General features: G+C 37.4%; 1 protein-coding gene across 3 annotated transcripts in view; it reads right to left on the bottom strand.

Moving 5' to 3' along the window:
• BRWD1 (bromodomain and WD repeat domain containing 1) overlaps positions 1-16,756 on the bottom strand; it is a 122,870-nt gene that overhangs the window by 62,518 nt on the left and 43,596 nt on the right. For all 3 annotated transcript variants that reach the window (XM_082840229.1, XM_082840230.1, XM_082840231.1), the window contains 7 exons: positions 16,675-16,715; positions 15,362-15,460; positions 12,346-12,496; positions 11,975-12,109; positions 8,058-8,186; positions 7,656-7,881; positions 2,142-2,327 (listed from right to left, as the gene is read on the bottom strand). In XM_082840229.1, coding sequence (XP_082696355.1) covers positions 2,142-2,327; positions 7,656-7,881; positions 8,058-8,186; positions 11,975-12,109; positions 12,346-12,496; positions 15,362-15,460; positions 16,675-16,715 — 967 coding nt within the window. The remainder of the gene's footprint in view (positions 1-2,141; positions 2,328-7,655; positions 7,882-8,057; positions 8,187-11,974; positions 12,110-12,345; positions 12,497-15,361; positions 15,461-16,674; positions 16,716-16,756) is intronic.

Raw genomic sequence — 16,756 nt, 5'->3', positions numbered from 1 at the left:
GCCCATCAAGAGAATGAATTAATAAAATCAGATATACAACAGAGTACACAATAGTCAAAATTAATCCAATGTGACAACTGAGCAATCTTAAAAATACAGCACTATGTGAAAAAAATTAAGTCACTTTATAAACCTTTTATAAACCTTTTGATAAAGTTAACCTTTATAAACCTTTGGAAAAAGTTTAAAAACAAATACTTTTTATTCATACATTTAAGACTGTCAAATCTATTTTTTAAAAGGCAAAGAATCAACATGAGATTCAGAATAGTTGTTATCTTGGGATAGGGAAACAGGACAGGACCACATAAAAAGATGTAGATTATTATCATGATTTAAAACAAATAAAAGAGGAGCATGTGTAAATGAAAAATAAGAGTATGTCAATGGGCTTCCCTGGTGGCGCAGTGGCTGAGAGTCCGCCTGGCGATGCAGGGGACGCGGGTTCGTGCCCCGGTCCCGGAAGATCCCACATGCCGCGGAGCGGCTGGGCCCATGAGCCATGGCCGCTGAGCCTGCGCGTCCAGAGCCTGTGCTCCACAACAGGAGAGGCCACGACAGTGAGAGGCCCGCGTACATCAAAAAAAAAAAAAAAAGAGTATGTGAAGAACAAAGTTTTGATAGACCCAATTCTGTGCTGCTAGAATCCAAAACAGTTAAATGTATAAAAGAAGTAAGACTTAAAGTACAAGGCACTAATTTTAAAGTCATATTTTAAAAAGAAAAAAATGAAACTTGTAGACCTAACAGTCGCTGCAAATAAAAATCTAAAGCACTGCGAGTTCCCTGGCGGATCAGTGATTACGACTCCCTACTTTCATTGCCAAGGGCCTGGGTTCGATTCCTGGTTGGGGAACTACACAAGCCGGGATTTCCTGGTGGCACAATGGTTAAGAATCCACCTGCTAATGCAGAGGACATGGGTTCGATGCCTGGTCCGGGAAGATCCCACATGCCACAGAGCAACTAGGCCTGTGTGCCACAACTACTGAGCCTGTGCTCTCGAGCCCGTGAGCCACAACTACTGAGCCCACGTGCCACAACTACTGAAGCCCACGCGCCCAGAGCCCATGCTCCACAAGAGAAGTCACCACAATGAGAAGCCTGCGCACCACAACAAAGAGTAGCCCCCACTCACCTCAACTAGAGAAAGCCTGCGCACAGCAATGAATACCCAACGCAGCCAAAAAGAAATTAAAAACAAACAAAAAAGATCCCACAAGCCATGCAGCCAAAATAAAAAACAAATAATAATAAAAAAAATCTAAAGCCCAGTTACGAGGCAGATTAGATGAAAGGAAGATCAAGAGTGAAAGGGCAGGGCTTCACTGGTGGCGCAGTGGTTGAGAGTACGCCTGCCAATGCAGGGGACACGGGATCGTGCCCCGGTCCAGGAAGATCCCACATGCCGCGGAGCGGCTAGGCCTGTGAGCCATGGCCGCTGAGCCTGCACGTCCGGAGCCTGTGCTCCGCAACGGGAGAGGCCACAACAGTGAGAGGCCCGCGTACCGCAAAAAAAAAAAAAGAGTGAAAGGGCAGAAAGAGCTGAAGAAACTGTTCAGAACACAGCACTGAGCGATAAAGAGACAGGAAATTTTATAGCATTTTACAGCCTCTCAAATCTTCTCTTATCTTCCACAAGGTTTTAGCTTTTCTAGAGTAAGTTTTCAGTTGCATAACAATAGCCCATCTCTTCTAGATTATTTCCACTAACATAATTATTACCACGTTCCAATATCAAGTACTTTGCCCTGAAAACTCACTTCAAGCTTTCTGATTCAGTAAGAAACGTTAGGGCTCTACTCAATTCAGTTTTTTAAGGATTATAAAGGAAAGGAAATCTAGTGTTTCCTTTAGAAAACACTTCGTTCTTTACTCTTATTTATTTAATGTAATTTTGTAAATACTCTTATTTTAGAGCAAAAAGATTTCAATAGCCTTTCATAGTACTTGAAATTCAAATGTCCATTTGTTAGTCCATCAACCTTACACCTAATAAAGCTACCTCCAGACTACTACTCAAGTTGTAAGCGTACATTGCTTAAGGCTTTTTACACTGCATGTAGGGGACAATGACTTCATTTATTCTTCAATTTCAATCCAGCCATATTAAGGCAAAATACCTCTCATATATTTATTACCTCTTCGGGGTGTTTCTTCCCCATTTGAAAGTCCACTTGGAACAGCATCTTGACCTGCTCCCATTCTCTGATCTTGCTGCTGCTGCAACTGTCTTATCATTCCATCAAGAACACTGGACTCTGGGCTTCGTTCACCATTGTCATTGGTTTGTAGGCTTATAATTTGTTCAATTACCTCTCCATCACCTGCAAATTCAATGAATGAATATGAAATCATAATACATATGAAGAGGAAAAAACTTTCAATAGGCTACAATTAAAATTACATTAGCAATTGTCAGAATTCTTGTTTTCCAAAAATAATCAATTAAAGATATCCTTTATATTCATAACTAATTAAGTCACAGAAAAAAATTCAAAACAAACTTTAGGGTACTAAGTACCACAAAAACCTCAACAGAGGTTCTGAAATCCTTAGCAGTGAGCACCTGGAAACACACTTGAGTGAAAGTGCAAGTCTTGTTTTTCTGTTTCACATTAACGCCCCTCATTTATACAAGTATTTCATTAAAATCTTATCTCTCAAGGTCTCTCTGACTATAACAACCAATAATGTGCGATTTCTGATGTAGAGAAAAGCAGTGGCATTTCTCTGTCTTATGAAATAAAAAAAAGTAACACCTTTTAGGCCTTCAACAAATGACCACTCCCAACTCCAGCTCTCTCCCACCCCAAGTATGCACAGTTGAGGGAGGCAGTTTCCACATGCCTCTCCCACCAAGCTTAAGTCACTCTTTCAAATAAGCTTTAAGCATAGCCATAATCCTCCACGTACAAAATCAGATATTTTTAAGTGTCTTTGCTTCTTTATTTTTCAAATAATACATTTTCAGAGATATTTAATAGGTTCAGTTAGTGTTCATGGATAAAAAGTGTTAGATGGTTGTGGGGTCTTGAAATTTACCTAAACATTGACATTTTCATGCAATCAACTCGTTACATATCCTCCCACCATAAAACGCATCTTCTTTGAACATAATAAATAACATGGACCACCCCCCCACCAGTTTATAAGCAGAACCTTAACAAATTGAAATTAATAGGGTATTAGGCAAAAAGAATGCAAAGATATACTTCCATCCATAGTAACACGTCAGAAACTGAAAAATGTCATATACTATTTCAGGGGGAAAAATACTTCTATTCTACTAATCTACTTTTAGATCCCTTAAATCTTATTGATGACATCTCCATTTTACTGTGGAAATCAATGAAGAATTTAGAAGAGCTAAACAAAATCCACGGAAATTTTTTGACCACTGTCAAAAACTGAACTAAGACAGCAAGAAGTGGAGCCCTAATCTAAAAGGATAACAAGGGACTTCCCTGGTGGCACAGTGGTTTAGAATCCGCCTGCCAATGCAGGGGACACAGGGTCAAGCCCTGGTCCGGGAAGATCCCACATGCCATGGAGCAACTAAGGCTGTGCACCACAACTACTGAGCCTGTGCTCTACAGCCCACGAGCCACAACTCCTGAGCCCACGTGCCAGAACTACTGAAGCCCATGTGCCTAGAGCCCATGCTCTGCAACAAGAGAAGCCATCGCAATGAGAAGCCCTTGCACAACAACAAAGAGTAGCCCCCACCTGCTATAACTAGAGAAAGCCTGCACACAGCAGCGAAGACCCAACACAGCCAAACATAAATAAAAATAAATAAATGTATATTTTTTAAAATTTCGTAAAAGGATAAAAAGACTTTAATTAGGACTAGGAATAACATAACATCCCTAAGATCACAACATAGAACCAAAGGGAAAACAGCAGAAAAGGAGACTTCTAATCCTCTCCCCTCCCCAAAAAACCCTATGTAACTTTTCTTTCGCAGCACTGAATTTAAACGTAACTTGGGAAATATCAAGAATGATACCTGTTTCTACTTGGCATACGCAGTCACCATTCAAATACTAAAGAAGGGTTCTACACATAAAGGCTTAAGTACTACAGTGCCCTTCCACTATAAACTACTACAACACTGGAAAAAATATATATGAAAGAAGGGCTTTCAGATATTGGATAACAGCACAGGACTGTGATCCCTGAGAGAAGACAATGGAGCCCAATCTTTTGATTGCTCCAGATAACAGCCTGGAGGCAATCTCCAAACTACAGAACAAGGAGAGGGAACCCAAGTACCATCCAGAGGTCACAATGAGTTGAGAGACAGAGGTCAGAGTTTGAGAGCAGGGGAAAGACTAAAATATGCAAGGCTGAATATCAGAGAGGACTGGATTGCACAGAAAGCTCAGAGGTACACAATGAGGAATCGATTCTTTGGCTAAATAATATGTGCACACATTTACCAAACTCCACCATGCTGGGGAATAAAACATGAAAAAGCCAAGCCATTTTTTAATGCCAAAAAATTGCCAGAACTCTCACAGGGCTGGCAATAGTACACGTTCCCACTAGCCAGTACAGAGACTTCAGACACAAACAAGAACTGTTTTAAGCATATTTCCAATTTTAACACTCAGAATATTTTAAAATGTGTGTTCAAATCAGTGGAGAATACAATGACCGCTAGCAGTTTGGTGCCATGGCCTTGATTTGTGCTCAGGTACCAAATGTTTCACCCACCACTGCTTCTGTTTCATCAGTGCAAATGTCAAAGGTAAATAATAGTTTCATATTATTATGAAGATAGTCATAACCTCGAAGACCCCATAAAAGGTCATGGATAAAACCATGGGTCTGCAAACTACACAGTGACAATTTAGGCCCTAGAACAACCATTAAAAATAAGTAAGACTAACAGGTATTGCTAATAAAACATTAGTGGCAATAATGATAAAACACTAAAAAATAAGCAACTTCAAAAAAGTTTGGAAAAAAAGGAGAAACGGCACAAAGAACAGAAAGGATAGACAAAACAAGTAGCATTATGTAGAGCTTTAAGCCTGACTACACTAATAATTATATTAAATGTAAATGGTCTACACAGTCCAATTAAAGGACAGGTTGTCAGACTAGATTGCTGCCTGCAAGAAATCTGTTTTAATATAAAGACATATTGGTTAGAAGAATTGAAAAGATACAACATGATAACACTAATTTTAAAAAGTTGGATTATTTACTTGAATATGAAACAACGTTAATAGTCTTCAAAACAAGAAATACTCCTGAGGATAAAGAGGGACATTTCATAATGATGAAAGAATTAATTCAGGGCTTCCCTGGGGGCACAGTAGTTGGGAATCCACCTGCCAATGCAGGGGACATGGGTTCGAGCCCTGGTCCGCGAAGATCCCATATACCGCAGAGCAGCTAAGCCCGCGGGCCACAACTACTGAGCCTGTGCTCTAGAGCCCGTGAGCCACAACTACTGAAGCCCACGTGCCACAACTACTGAAGCCCGTGTGCCACAACTACTAAAGCCCGCGCACCTAGAGCCCATGCTCCGCAACAAGAGAAGCTACCGCAATGAGAAGCCCGCGCACCAGAACTAGAGGAAGCCCATGCACAGCGAGGACCCAACGCAGCCAAAAATAAATAAAATTGTAAAAAAAAGAATTCACCAGGAGCACAATCTGAAATGTGTAGGTATATAATAACAGAATTTTAAAATACATACAGAGAAAATTGAGAGAACTGAAGGAAAAAATAAGACAAATTCACAGGATAGTTGGATATTTCAGCACTCCTTAAAACAGCTACAAAATGGAAAAAAGACTAATGGTTTTCAGCTACTAGTGAATAGATAAATGATGGTATATCCATACAATGCTGCACTATCAATAAACAGGAAAAAAACAACTGATACCTGCAACAGGAATCTCAAAAGAACCATGTTAAGTTAAAGAAGCCAGACACAAAAGACTACATATTGTATGATTTCATTTATACAAAATTCCTTAAAAAGGAAAAATCAAAGTGACAAAATAAAACAGTCATTACAAGGGGCCAGGAGAAGGGAGAGGACTAATTCCAAACAGGACCAAGAGAACTTTTGGGGGCAATGGAAATGTTCTGTATCTTGATTGTGGTGGTGGTTTACATGACTGTTTAACATTTCTCAACTCATATGAATTGTACACTTAAAAGCGGTAAATTCTGTTGTATATAAAGTACACTTCAATCAAACTAATAAAAAAATTTGAAAGAGTAAACATATAGTGATTTACATTAATCTTTAACCTTAAGGTGATTTAGTTTCAGTAAATTAATCCTCATCCAAACAAAATAGAAGCATCTTTTTTCTTCATTTAATAATATTAGGGCTTCCCTGGTGGCACAGTGGTTGAGAGTCCGCCTACCGATGCAGGGGACACAGGTTCGTGCCCGAGTCCGGGAAGATCCCACATGCCACGGAGCAGCTAGGCCCGTGAGTCATGGCCGCTGAGCCTGCGTGTCCAGAGCCTGTGCTCCGCAACGGGAGAGGCCACAACAGTGAGAGGCCCGCGTACCACAAAAAATTTTAAAAAATAAAAATAAATAAAAAATAGCATTTAATAATATTAGGGAAAAACATTACACTGCCATGAACAAATACAAAAGCAAACAAAACAAAAACCTCTGTACTTGGCTAGGACAGGCAAAGTACAAGACGGGACTGGAACATCTTTTGCCAGAAAGTAATGAAGTGCTCAAGGAATGATGGGGACTTGGGAAAATACACAAAACTCAGCTTGAATGGACTCTCCCAGCCAAATCCAAGGATAATATGAGCAACTAAACAATGATAGTACTAGATTGTAACCCACTATATAACAACCCGGAAGTCCATACTAAAACTTAATAAACGAAATAAATAAATAAATGGGAGAGTAGTAGATGGCCAGCTAATGATAAAATGCAGATGCAATGATAATAGAGTTAGAAAACCGTTTTGCAACGTTCAAAGTAACAACTGATTCAGGCAAATATTATCAATGGATCCTAAAGGTCTGAAATAGAACAGGTTATTTAAACCACAAGCTACTTAATAATTACAAAGAGAAAAAAAAATTCATAGTGGAAAACCTTGGCGGATACCAAGTGTTCAAAGTCAGCGCCACCAATAAGTGCACAAAACACAATCATAAGCATCCTTACATGATACTCCAGGAAGGCTACAACACCATTTATGTTGTCTTCTTTCCAAAATGCATAACCTGAACTTAATCAATGACAACTGAATTTAATATGCAGTCCCAAATTAAAATCTACATCAAGGGAGGAAAAAAAAGCTGTAACAGGCATTATTAGAACAATAATATTTGATTACAGACTATAGATTTGATAACAGTATTATATAATTGTTAAATGTCCTAATTTTGATAACAGTTTATGATTACATAAGAAAACATCTTTGTTCTTAGAAAATACATACTGAAGTATTTAGGGGTAAATGGACATGAGGGCCAGAACGTAAGTGTCAAATGGTTCAAAACAATAATATGTATCCAGCGATACAATAATAAAACAAAATATTAAGGACTGGTGAATCTGAAAGTACAGAAGTTCTTCGTATTATTACTTACATTTTTCAAATTAAAAATTAAACAAAACAAAAAAAAAGACTTAGAACTTACTTGTTGCCACATAACCTAGCTGTGGAACCAAATGTTCATCTGCAGAATTTTCTCGGCCTGGTACTAATCTCTGATACTTAGTTGGATGAGGATTTCCATCTACATCTACCAAGAATGGTGGAGGCATAAGATGAGGAGCCTGCTGAGTTTGCTCATCTAAGACATAATTATTAGAATCCCTAATCAGTGGCCGATAGTCAGTATGGAAGAACATCTGATCGGGAATCTAGAAAAGGCAAGTTTACAAATTGATATTTTGAGGTTTACACATGTTAAAGAAAATAAATTATTAACCAGTTAACTTTGTTTGAAAAGATAAAAAAATAAATCAATACATCTAACCTATTTTCAAAACATCCTTTATAACTATTTTACATGCTGTGAGAAAGTATATGAAATGACCTTTTCATATGGCTTGCTGCATCCAAAACCAAATATCAGAAGGTGACCGTGAGAATCTGTACAGGCAAAATGCTGTCCATCCTGTGAAAACTTACAGTCAAATACAGCTCCATGTCCTTGTCCTTCAATCTAGGAAACACAGAGGGAAAAATGTTATGACCATTTCTGTGTAAGAGCTTTTGCTATATCACCTTCTGAAAAACCAAATTTTTAAACAAAGTTTTCGTTAAGCACATGTTAATATTTTCAGAAAATAAAATTCATTTTAGATACCACTAGCCTAGAAAAAAATCTCAAAAGATCTTCTAAGAATTAGCTCTCAAATTGATCAAGTGAAGGATCATAAACCAATCCAAAATGGCTTTCTTTACTTCTTACATGTGAATGACAATTTCACAAACTTTTCTTTCAATATGTAACAAAAATCTTTTGATTAATAACCTACAAGGGAGGGGCTTCCCTGGTGGCGCAGTGGTTGAGAGTCCGCCTGCCTATGCAGGGGACACGGGTTCGTGCCCCGGTCCGGGAAGATCCCACATGCCGCAGAGCGGCTGGGCCCGTGAGCCATGGCCGCTGAGCCTGCGCTCCGCAACGGGACAGGCCACAACAGTGAGAGGCCCGCGTACCGCAAAAAAAAAAAACTACAAGAGAAATGATTAAAGATTAATAAAGTTTGGAATTCATGAACTAAAATCAATACTTTTATGGAGTTTAAGCTTTCCACTTAGATGACTAAGTGGAAACGCAAAATTTGTAATGCTGCAAAGTCTCAAGGGTGCATATGTAAATGCCTGCACCTGCAACTACCTTATTTCAAACTGCCACAAATTTCAGAAAGAATACTCTAAGTGCATCATGAATGTTGCCTTAAAGAGATAACTTTTAAACTGTTTTCTGTTTTATTCTTGTTTTTTTAACTGTAAATTATAGTAGTTTAGTATTATCAATTTATAGTTAAATGAGTTGTTTCATTAACTCAATAGTGTAGAGCTATGCTTATCTGTTGTCTCAGCCTATAACGTTCCAATAATTAAACTTTAGGACAAGTTAAATCAGCGTTGGAAAAAGGATTCATCCACCCAGCTAACTGCCAAAACAAACTCACATACATACCTAAATACCCGCTGGAAAAGCAATAATTCACTACTGCTATACCACACATGACTGAGTGCCAATTAACAAAATGGGGTGGGGGGGAGGAATTAAGGTATTGGGATATTTAGGGACTTGCTGAATAAGATAATCCATGTATACAAATTTGCATTCTCTCATAACATAAAAAGGAAAAAAATGTGTAAATATTTTCCCTCCTATTACACAGATTCACCCCCAGGGTCCTTTGAAGAGCCACCTCCACCACAGCCCAACCTGCACCCTGGCACCACTTCACACCTCTGGCCTGAGACCTTCAGTCCAAGTAAAGCAGAGGAGGGTGGGGAGGGGAGAGCCCTTGGCTGGTAAAGCAAAGATGGTGGCAGCTACTCTCCTATCATACATGTGGAACTTACTGCACCAAAAGCTTTGCTCAGGGTACCTGCTGAGAAGGAAGTTTTCCCAAGTGGGCAAACCTACCTAGGCAGAGCAAGACAGACTCCGGTTTTTACCTGCAGTCTGAAGAGTCCTACACAATGATTCCTGACAAAATCCGACCTTCAACTGTGCATGGAGAACACTTCAGTGTCACATTATGTTAACTATTTACTTAATGAAATACTGTTTTTGTTAGTAGTTTACAACCCTACGTAATTTGTCTAGCATTAAAGAATTAGGAGACTCTCAGCTGAGCAGTAAAGTTAACAAGAATTCAGTATACAAGGCCAATTTTTGGTGTCTGACTGGAAATAAGATCATCGTTGCCCATTTGAGACTTTTTTCAGATTACTCTTTGGCTTAGAGGTTATTTTAGCTTATATTCTGTTTAAAGCCTGAATTAATGTAGTTTTCTGTTTTAATAGATTAAATTTAATATGTAATGTTCCTATTGAGTTTTAAAGGCTAATTAAAAGATGGATGTACCTATGAATTTTAAGGCCATAGAAAAACTGAAGAAGGCTTAGTTCTTTTTCCAGTAATTTGAACAGAGATGCAAGTTTCAGAGATGCCCAATGATGTACTTGGGTCAGGCTATTTGAGTTGTTTTAGTGCACTTAATGTTAATAAATAAAAAACTGTATTTTAAACTGTTTGTTGAAGAAACTGTCCAGTGTAAGCACATTGAAATGAAAATTTTAAGGTCAAAAAAACCCAACAAAAACATGGAACACATGAACTAAGATGGTCTTCAATCAAATATCTAAGAATCATTCACCTATAGGATGCTACTATATTGCCTCAAAAATTAATTATAGTTTGAATTGGATCTCAATATAAACTGAAGAGTAATTTTATAAAACCTATCATATATATATGATATATATATATATATATATATCATATATATATATAAATCAAAAGTCTTAACAAGGTACAAGCCCTTTTACACATTTCCCTCAGAATTTATCCCAAGGAAATAATCAGGGATCTACCTAAACAGCCAAGTATAAAAACATTCAAAGTATTGTTACTGTGCATATTTTAGAAACCACTTAAATACTCGACAACAGTAAATTAAACATATAGGTAACATACTTCTAAGATAGGCTGAATTTACCGTCAAAAATACATTTGCAAATTCTTAAAAAATATTTAAGGGTTTGAAAAACATTCTTTACATAAAATGAGAAAGGATTACAAAACTATGTGCAACAATGCCAACTACTAAATATGTAAAGAACGATGCCATTAGAAAGCCTTCGATGGATACTGATATTTGTGAAAGTTTCATGAGGAACCAGACATTTACATAGTCTCTGAACAAATCAGTTTAAAATTTACAAAGAAAAAACAACTATTTTAAAAATCAGTGGGGAAACTTGGCAGATGCCACCTTAACCAAATATTAATAATTACCACCATATAACAGTGGAACATATAAATATCATATGCCGTCTAATATAATGCATGGACGGCACACTATCATTTATGTTTTATTACATCAAAAAAATGTGAAACAGTATTGTATCATGAAGAAGTATTAGACAAAACAGAGATATCCTGTAACATTATTTGCCTGTAAAAGGGCAAGATATAGGGAAAAAAAAAGGCAGAATTATTGATCTTACAAAACTAGGGATACATAACTACTTAATACAATGCATGATCCTGAATCAGATCCTGGTCCAAGGGGTAAAATGTAACTATAAAGGCATTATTAGGACAACTGACAAAATTTGAATGTAAACGTGGATTAGATAACGCTACTTTATCAATGTTAAATTTGCCTATTTTGGTAACTGTATTGTAGTTATGTATAAGAAATTCTAAAAACATGCAATAAGATCGTAATCTGGTTTTCAAATATTCATGTGCAAAAAGCAGAAACACTAAAAAACAAACAATGATGTTCGATTCCCTAGATGACTCTGAGTATTATTTTTTATTATCAATTTTTTTTTTTGGCTGCACCACGTGCCATATGGGATCTTAGTTCCCCTGCATTGGAAGTGCTGCGTCTTAACCACTGGATGGCCAGGAAGTCCCTATTATCAAATGTTTTAATAAATTTAAATAGTGAAAAAGTTGTGTGAATTACCATAATTTTGCCAATTTAAACACAGACAGGGAAAATTCACACACACAAAGCTAAATAAATAAATTGTGAAAATCTTCCCCTCATGTGAATTAGTTATACAGATTAATTTCACATTTGTATGTATGTACGTATATATGGCTATCAGATATTTATCAGACTAGGTAGTACCCTGATTTCTAGAAATATAAACTGCCAAAATATGCAGATAGGTTTCTGGCTACACTTCATTATCCAAATACTTGGAACAAATGCAAACATGCATAAAGATACCTCTCACTCCACTTACCATATTAAAATAATGTTTCATCTTGGTGCCTTTTGTAATATCCCATATAAATATGCTGCCATCATGTCCTGCAGATAACATAATTCTGGAATCAAAGGGATGTGTCTCCAAAACAAATACTTCATCAGCATGTCCCTTTATTCAACAAAGTCATACAGTTAAGGAGGGTTTGCAAGTTACAAGTTTAAAATTAAAAGCCCATATTGTCACAGTGTATAACAGTTTTTAAATATGTATTAATGACAGTAATTTATACATTAGTATATATATAAATTTCTATTCATTTGATAATATAAATGAAACATGTTTATTAAAAATAAAATTATAGTTCAAAAATTTTTGATTTGTTGTATGTTATAAAAACTACCTACCAATAAGTTATGAAGCAGTTGTCCAGTATAAGAATTCCACACTTTGAGGACATGATCATTCACAGCTGTGACAACAATGCTATCATTCTGATTCCAAGCTATCATTGTTACCTTGGGTTTCATAAACCTTTCCTCTTCTAAAGATAAATCTCTAAGAAAAAAAATATGAAATGTGCAATGCTATATGTGTAGGAGGCTGTACAATGTACACAGTCCCTCATCAATACAAAAATAACTGAAGTAATCCAGCTCATGTCCATACCTTACCAACTCGACAGAGAGTTCATCACATCTGACCCACAAAAGATTATCTATAAACAGATAAGGGCAAAATCCCGAGGGGTAAGGGATGATTTACAAACAGTTCAGAGACTGAATACAGGCAGATTTCAGAATACCGCCGCTGCTCATAAAAGCAAAGCTTTTTCTCTCTACCTCTTTTCTAATTATTCCCTTCTCCTGACCCCAAGCCCTATAAGTAATACTTTCAACTGCTTCACTCTCTATAGATGACAAAAAACTTCAGGAAGACAGAAAGAAGGTAATTCATCTTCATGACCCCAATGTCTAGCAAAGTGCCTGACACAGACTCTCAATTTGCTGAACTGTAAATGAGCTGCATTCATCTCTTTCTACTTCCCTATAAACTGTTCCTACAGGTCCTTGCCAAGAACGGTCTTGGATACACGTCTGCAGTGTTTTGCTGCCTTTATGAAAGCAATATGCAAAGCTTCTGTATAAAATACAGCAGTCAGTAGTATGGGGTTGGGGGGACTGGGGGGACCTAGCTGCTTCTGAAATCATAGAGCACATTCTAAGAAATGATTAAGCATATAATAAACATGTATTTTAAAGAAAACGGCTACAAGAATATGGAATGAGTGCTATGTAACACCTATCTATGTAAGCACCATGGAACACAAATGAGAGAATAAATCTAACTAGATTGGTCAGAGGAAGTGTAACATAAAAGACAAAAGGGGACTTCCCTGGTGGCGTAGTGGTTAAGAATCTACCTTCCAATGCAGGGGACACGGGTTTGAGCCCTCGTCGGGGAACCAGGATCCCACATGCCACGGGGCAACTGGGCCATGTGCCACAACTACGGAGCCCGTGCACCACCACTAGAGAGAAGCCTGCATGCCGCAATGAAGATCCCACATGCCACAACTAAGACCCAACGCAGCCAAATAAATAAAATAAATAAATGACAAAATGGAATACAGGCTAAGACCCTCCACACTTCATTTGAATTTACTAACAGACATGTTGCATTTCATCAAGTTGATTAGCCAAGATTAGAACACTAAAACAAATATATCCATCAATTTTTACACACAGAAAACACTGCCTTTCAAGATTTGAAATAAGTAAAACTTTAAATGAGAAAAGAATATTTCCACCATGAGGGAAAATACAAGAAAAGTTCTCTCCATGAAGAGAGGGTGACAACAAGAAAAATAAATAGTTCTCAGTCTCACTTAAAAATTTTTATTCAAGTTTTTACAATGGTATTCCTATTTTGCCTAATAAAATAATTATTCATGGGCGAATACCATTTCAAATGTTCTTCACTGCCATTCTTTCATTATTATTTACTTTCACACTAAGATGCTTCTAAATATCCAGATGTAACATTTTTAAATAACTGTAAAGATTTGTTTGTGAACAAGGATTATCAGATTTCTAGTATGTATTTTTCCATTCTCTACCACAGATCATTCCACAAAAATATTAATATCAAATTTATTTTGAAATCCAATACAACTGTTTGAGCCACAGCAGAGAATGGGTTAATTTCTCCTACTATTACTAAAAATAAAGCAGACATGAAGATCTAAAATGTGTAACATTTCTCAGAAAAACTCCTAAGAATATTGATATGCCTACTCTAGACCAAGCAGTGCTGGAAATTTTCATATGATTTAAAATTGCCAACAATACTTAAAGGCAGGTAGTCTCACTTCCCAGATGATGAAACAGATTAATAAATATTAAATGATGTTGTCAAAATTATATAGCTATAAACAGTGTAAATGGTATTTGAGCAAAGGTCTGACTCCAAAACACATATTCTTTCTACCACCTGTACTGCCTCCCAAAATATACAAACCAAAAAAGCAATGTATTTGAGATTTGTAATATTTATCTTGCAAAGTACTAAACTTATCTCAAAGATGCTAAAGATACGTTTTTGAGACTTTGGAGGTTGAGGGAGGGGGACAGTTAGACAAACTTGCCTTCAATGCCATTTTACAAACCAAAATTTCAGCATACAAAAAGAAAAATTTTCACTCCCACTGGAGCCCAATTTTTTTAAACCTAAATAAAGTGTGTTTGTTTGCTTTTTTCACCAGACGTAGCTGTGTCTTCTTAAAAATTCCAAAAATCCTACCTTCAAAAAGTAGAATTTTCTGAAAATTTTCACATTTGATATACTTGAGTTATTTTTATATATTTTTTGAAATAGTAGGCGGGGATTTCCCTGGTGGCACAGTGGTTAAGAATCCGCCTGCCAACACAGGGGACACGAGTTTGAGCCCTGGTCCAGGAAGATCCCACATGCCGCGGAGCAACTAAGCCCATGCACCACAACTACTGAGCCTGTGCTCTAGAGCCTGCGAGCCACAACTACTGAAGCCCATGTGCCTAGAGCCCGTGCTCCACAAGAGAAGCCACTGCAATGAGAAGCCCGTGCACCGCAACAGAGTAGCCCCCGCTCGCCGCAACTAGAGAAAGCCCGCGCGCAGCAACGAAGACCCAACGCAGCCAAAAATTAATTAATTAATTCTTAAAAAAAAAAGAATATACGAGGTTTAAGTATTTAACTGTCAGATGTGCAGGAGGGAGCCATTCACTTAGATCGTAGCTCTTCTAATAGGAGGTGGCTCCAGTCCCCTGAACAAAGCGATCAACCAACCAGAGAGAGAGAGAGAGAGAGAGAGAGAGAGAGAGAGAGAGAGAGAGACCAAGTACTTAGGATGCACCTACTTAGAAACAAACCATCTCAACTTACCCTGAGATTCTTGTAGCCATATCCAGTAAGATGCTTCTCCATTCTAACTGCTCAAATCTCCAAATCCGTGCTGTTCCATCTCTGCTACCACTTAAAAACCTTAAAAGAAAAGAAGATCTTCTACTCACATACGTGCTACCAAGGGCTACAGTTAATATTTCAAGTGAAAAAATTTTTATTGTAGCTATCTTGACTGCAGGTAAATCTATAGGTGTTTATTCCAAAAGACACGGAATTTAGCGCGTATCTAAACAGAGAAAATCTGGTTTGCTATGATTTGCCTAGCCCTATTAAGTAAAGCACATTTCAAACTCAATCACTAGCTTCTCGAATAGATTGAGTTTTGAAAAGACAATGTACAATAAGTATTTGGAGGGGGGGTGGGGGGGAGAAGGACAATTAAAGATGTATGGAAGATGGGCTTCCCTGGTGGCGCAGTGGTTGAGAGTCCGCCTGCTGATGCAGGGGACACGGGTTCGTGCCCCGGTCTGGGAAGATCCCACATGCTGTGGAGCGGCTAGGCCTGTGAGCCATGGCCGCTGAGCCTGTGCATCCGGAGCCTGTGCTCCACAACGGGAGAGGCCACAACAGCGAGAGGCCCGCGTACCACACACACACAAAAAAAATGTATGGAAGAAACAGTAAGACCAAAAGCACCATTATAAGCATTTTAACTCTAAACTCAAATTAATTCATGCTAGCCATGTGTAAAAATAAATCAATCATTTAATAAAGTTAAGTGTTAAAAAATCACAGTTTAGGAAAGGTACCTGAAAAGACACTGGGGACCATAAAGGATGTAATTTAAGTGATAATTCTGTTGCACTACATCACAGTGATTGATTAGAAAAGATTTTCTTTTAACTACTCAAATATAACAAATTTCTTTATCCTTACACCTAATTTTCCTATAAATCAAACATTTAGCCAGCAGTGAGATAAAGAAAAACTACTTTTTGGTCATAGGAGGCTACAGAAACTACAATTCTAAAAACTTACATTTAATTGTTTCCTCCCTGCCCCAGACACTTTTCCTTCAATTATTACATTTACTAACAAGTACCTGCAATATGATATATACCTACAAAGTGATATATTAGTTATACTAATAGGAAGCATAGTATATTTACCTGAAAACACACTCACAAATACAAACACAGTGGGGGGTGGGGGTGGGGTGGGATGAATTGGGAGATTGGGATTGACATGTATACACTGATGTGTATAAAATGGATGGCTAATAAGAACCTGCTGTATAAAAAAAATTAAATTAAAAAATTTAAAAAAACAAACACACACACACAGTTACTTACCGATCACCATTGTTACAAAATTGGATACTATCAACTTTATCCTAAAGAGGGGAAAAAACCAAACACAAAAGTAATCATCTAC

This window comes from Leucopleurus acutus (genome assembly GCF_964270905.1).
Source record: "Leucopleurus acutus genome assembly, chromosome: 5".
Lineage (NCBI taxonomy): Eukaryota > Metazoa > Chordata > Mammalia > Artiodactyla > Delphinidae > Leucopleurus > Leucopleurus acutus.
This window is presented reverse-complemented; position numbering and strand designations above follow the sequence as displayed.